This window comes from Pinus tabuliformis, chromosome 9 (assembly GCF_031772625.1).
Source record: "Pinus tabuliformis cultivar Carrire ecotype Pingquan chromosome 9, CPIR1, whole genome shotgun sequence".
NCBI lineage: Eukaryota > Viridiplantae > Streptophyta > Pinopsida > Pinales > Pinaceae > Pinus > Pinus tabuliformis.
The window spans coordinates 295,765,151-295,769,899 of record NC_142307.1 but is presented as its reverse complement, the minus strand read 5'-3'; the positions used below and the strand labels follow the sequence as shown (position 1 = coordinate 295,769,899).

Below are 4,749 nucleotides of genomic sequence, written 5' to 3'. Positions count from 1 at the left end.
ATGGGTATTACAAATTTATTTTTTGAGAACCAAGAAGATAGAGACCAAATCTATAAGTCTATTCCTTATTTCATGGCTACAAGAGGCTTTTTTCTCACTCATTGGTCTTTGGAATTTAATCTCATGATGGAAAATTTGTCTACATCTTTATGGATCAAATTTTCATTTATCCCTCGTCATCGCTAGAAAGGGAATTTTTAAGGCTATAGGAGATAAACCTGGTCATTTTTTACCAGTGGCATGGAAAATGGAAACAATTTTTTGTTTGCCTATATTTGTGTTGAAATAGATTTCACAAAAGGCCTCTTTGAAATGATTTAGCTAAAACTAGATGGTTCGTCTCACCTTCAAACTATGGATTATGAACATGTCCCATTCAAGTGTAATATGTTTCATGAGTATGGAAACTATGCGAAAAGATATACAAAATCTTCAATTTCTCGAAGCTCTCCAAATCCATCGCCTCCTCCTAAAGTAGAGCAAGGAAAAATTAAGCAAGGATTCATTCCAATTAAAAGGAAACACTAGAAGCATGGAAATAAGAAGAAATAGACATGTAAGGATGAATCTTAGCATCAACCCCTTTCTAACAATAGTTTTGAAGTCTTGAATGTTCCTAAGGAGAAAGGCGATAATCATGAGCTCCAAGTGGGTTAACCAGTACCATCCAATAATACTCTTATTTCAAAGGTCCCTCCTCATTGGAAAAATGAATAAAGATCAAATCAAGACTCTCCAAAGAAAAAAATTCTGGTGGGAAAAAAATTCTCCAAAGGTCTCTTATGCAATTAAAGATAAAGAAATTGGTACGATGGTCGAGAGGAAATTATCCTCTTTTCCTCCTTCCTATTCAGATGTTCCTAAAAAGCAATGTTCTTCCTCACTAGTAACAATAGGCAGGAAAAATCATAGTAGAAAGAAATATGGTTTTGAGATTTTTCTTTCCTCTCAAGAGTCAAGCAATGGGTCATATTCTAGCATTTTATAGAAATGTTATGTTTCTGCGTTTTCTTGTGAAAACAATTTGTTAAAATTTACTCATGTTGTCATGAAGAAGTAGGAATAAATATTTGAAGAGTTAGTTTTGAACCTTTCCCCCTTGTTCTTCTTGGGAGAAGGTTGGGTTTTAGTCTTTCAGAATTTTGTGAATCAAAAGCAATGTAATTCCTAATGAACTTGTGGTGTCAAGGGGTGGATTTTTCAATATAATATATATAATGTTCTTGTCAGATTAAAAAAAAATACTGATAAGCATTTCACATTTATCTACCTAAAATCCTTATAAATTTATTTTCCTAATTATTTAACACAAACAAATAATAAAATAAAATTTATTTATTTATCACATTATTCATCTAACAAAAAATTGATTAGTTTAATAGATAGAAATAAATGAAATAAAAAACACAAATTTGATAATTATTAAATTTATTTTTATTTTTTAACCTGAATTGAACATATATTTATATTTCATAAAAATTGTGATAAGAGCATAGTGATACAACATTTACAAGTATTTTATATTGGTCTAGACTTATCAACATTATACTAAGAAACAAAGTTTTAATTGTGATCCAAACCTATGCCCTAGAGTAGGCACAAGAGTGTTACAGTGCTTTAGAATTGCTAGCTTGTAATTCCTCCCAAAAAGACTAACTAAAAACTAACACTTACAAAACATGGTTTGCTAGCAAGCTTAAGGAACTAGGGTTAAGCATAGAAGCCTATCCATTAAGGTTAAATTTTTGTAGATGGAACCCCACATTCGTAAAAAGTTTCGCCTTCTTGTTGTTGTGGCTATGAACATGAATAAAATATTTTGAAAGAAAGCTTCGTAGCAGATGACAAGTTCTTTTTACAATGACTTGAAGTTTGATGTCAAATGAAAGAGAGTCATCGATGAAGTGGCACAAAATAATGGAAGTGACTAATGATGATGAAATCTTGAATGTTATTCTTTGTAATGGGAGAGTGGCCTTGCATAATCATTTAGGCTTCTCCTTGGTTGCTTATGGAAAATCCTAAATTCCAAGAGAAGTGGTGTTCCCATTGATCTTTAGAGTGATTATATATCTTTTTTTTTTTTTTTACAAATTCAGTTTCTATATTAATCTCTGAAAAAAAAGAGGGAGTCAGGACTCCTGAAATACAATAGATGCAGAAGAAATTCAGGATTTGAGGAGTTACAAAGCAGAAATTTCTCCTTAATCCTGCTTGTTCTTGTTTTAAGAGATTCTCGACAGGATTAAATTCTTACAAATTGAAACAACAGAAATTGACATTGACAAATCATTTCTGTTCTATGTTGATGTGATTGTGATGATGTGTTGTATATTCCTCCGGCTTTTCTTCACATTCCTTATGACTGGCGCTTGAGGGGTTCGAGATTTCGCTGTTGGAGATATTCTTCATAAGTTTCAGGGCCGCTTTGAGCTCCTTATCCTGGCTGCCTCTTATGAATCGATGTTCGAGCTGATGAGGGAGTGGAAGGATCCCATGCTGGGTAAGATGGAGGGAATTGGTTGACTGCCTATGAGTGCTAATAAACAGGTATACCAATAAAACCTCTCGGCCACCAGAATTCGATAAAACAACAGTCAAATGATTTAATAGAAATGAAAGGGCCGCTGTGTGGTAATGATGGGAAGAGCAGGATGGTCGAGAGTCGACCTTGGGGGAAGAGACGGGATTCGGATAGGAGCGAAGGATTACATGTAGACTTTTCAGAAATTTGTATAGGCTAAGGTATGACGAGAGCAGGTGGAGATAGAACGAAATAGGAACAGAGAATTGGGAAATTCGGTTCTGCACCAATTCCTGTTGGGTTTTAAGGAAATTGCTTGAAGTTTGGAGGAGATGAGGCGACTTCTTGGTGTCAGGGCAGGATGGATTGATGCAAGATAAAGAATGTTGGTTCATGGCAGAGGTTGATGACTCACCACAGCATTGCAACATAAGCTACCCATAATTCTTTCGCAGGCCTTGTTTGCATGCCGGTCAGCGTGCTTATTGAGATTACGGAGAATGTGGTGGTATTGCAGGTTGCCCAGAGTTTGATTCAAGAGCTGGCATCTCTGGATGATCTGCTGTAGGAGGTTGTTGGGAGACTTTTTTTGATGAATCATAAGGCTTATGACCACCGAGGAGTCTCCAAAAATCTTTGATGTTCTTATTCCAAGCCTGCTGAGCTGTGTTAATCCCTGATAAAGAGCCAACGCCTCTGCCCGATTGTTGGATAAGTTCCCAAGACCCCATTCGTAATAGAGAATGCATTCCCCATTAGCATTAAGGATCAGGCCTCCCGCTCCAGCTATTCTTGGGTTTGACTTAGATGCTCTGTCAAAGAATAGGTAGTAGCTATTGCAGTTCTGTAACCAGTTGGCAAACTCCTCCTCCTTTAGCGTGATTTTCCATGGGTGGATTTCCTGATTGCGCTGGACTTTCTCTATCTTACCTTTCTGAATGCTGTTGTTTTTATCCAGGATGTAACTGATGAAGCTTCTTTCCTCAACGCTGTATTTTGTTACATCAATGTTGCTGTGTGTTTTGGCTGAGATGGTTTCAAGAGCCAGATTCTTTGCCTTGTTGCTGACAATTCTTGATGCTGTATTTTTATCCTTAAAAATTCTCTGGTTTCTTGCTAGCCAGATACTCCACAACATGGTGTAGGGGAGGGTATTCCATACTCTCTTCACTAGGTTGCTTCCCTTATTTCCCCAGGGACAGCTCTTTTTCCAGGCAAGGATCACTTCCCCTATTGATTGCTGGGAAGTCCATGGTAACTTATCAACGAGGTCTAAGTTTTTCCAACAGTCCATAGCATAGGTACAGTCGACAAAAAGATGATGCATGGTTTCCTCAGTGCCACAACAATTGGGACATCGAGATGGTCCATTAATACCCCTCTTCTGCAGGTTCTCTGCTGTTAAGATCTTCCCTTTAAGAAGGGTCCATGTAAAGAATTTGTTTTTAGGTAACGCCTCAGATTTCCAAACAATTCTCCATTGATTCCATAATGGCATGTGGAGGGTGCTGTAGTTGATATGCTGGTGTCTTGCTTGAATAGAGTAATCCGATCCTGAGGGGTCCCATTGGAAGCCGTCCTTCTCGTTTTTCTTGATGGGTGCTTTGCCATGGAGCAGAGACAAAAGTGCGGTTAAGTTGTTATTAATATCACTGGGGATAGTAGGAACCATCCATCCAAGCCAAATGTGAGACAAAGGGTCCCATCTAGAGATTTGATCCAGATAAAAGATCCCTCTGTTGTTGAGGAAAGTCAAGATAGGAATAGCATCGTTGTGCCTGTTTATTGGCTGTTGTCCCAAGATTTTATCAGCCCCAATGTTTATGCTAGATCCTCCCCTAGGGACTTTGGAAATATTCTGAGTCATCATAGGAATAGATTTTTTTCACAGTCGACAAATTTTTTAGGAGTCCCTATTGGGGATATCAGAGTCAAGGAGTTGCTGCCTGGGAAAGTTCAGATATTTGCTTTCCAGGACCTGTTTCCACCACGCCGGAGGACCAGAAATGAGCCTCCAAACTATCTTTCCTCCAAAGGCAAGATTAGCGAAAGTGGGTGACCTAACACCGAGACCACCTCTTTCCTGAGTCTGAATGACTTTTTTCCAACTGACAAGGTTGAATTTCTTCTTGTTGTTTTTCCCTCCTTGTCAGAGAAAATGTCATAGGACAACCTCCATTTTGTGAAGGAAAGATGCAGGAGCTTGAAAGAGAGAAAAGCGGTAG

General features: G+C 37.8%; 1 protein-coding gene across 1 annotated transcript; it reads right to left on the bottom strand.

The window, feature by feature from the left end:
- Positions 1-2,915: 2,915 nt before the first annotated feature.
- On the bottom strand, positions 2,916-3,662 carry LOC149148367 (uncharacterized). The gene has a single exon (XM_089442157.1). The coding sequence runs from the start codon at positions 3,660-3,662 to the stop codon at positions 2,916-2,918; it is 747 nt and encodes a 248-aa protein (XP_089298283.1).
- Positions 3,663-4,749: the final 1,087 nt, after the last annotated feature.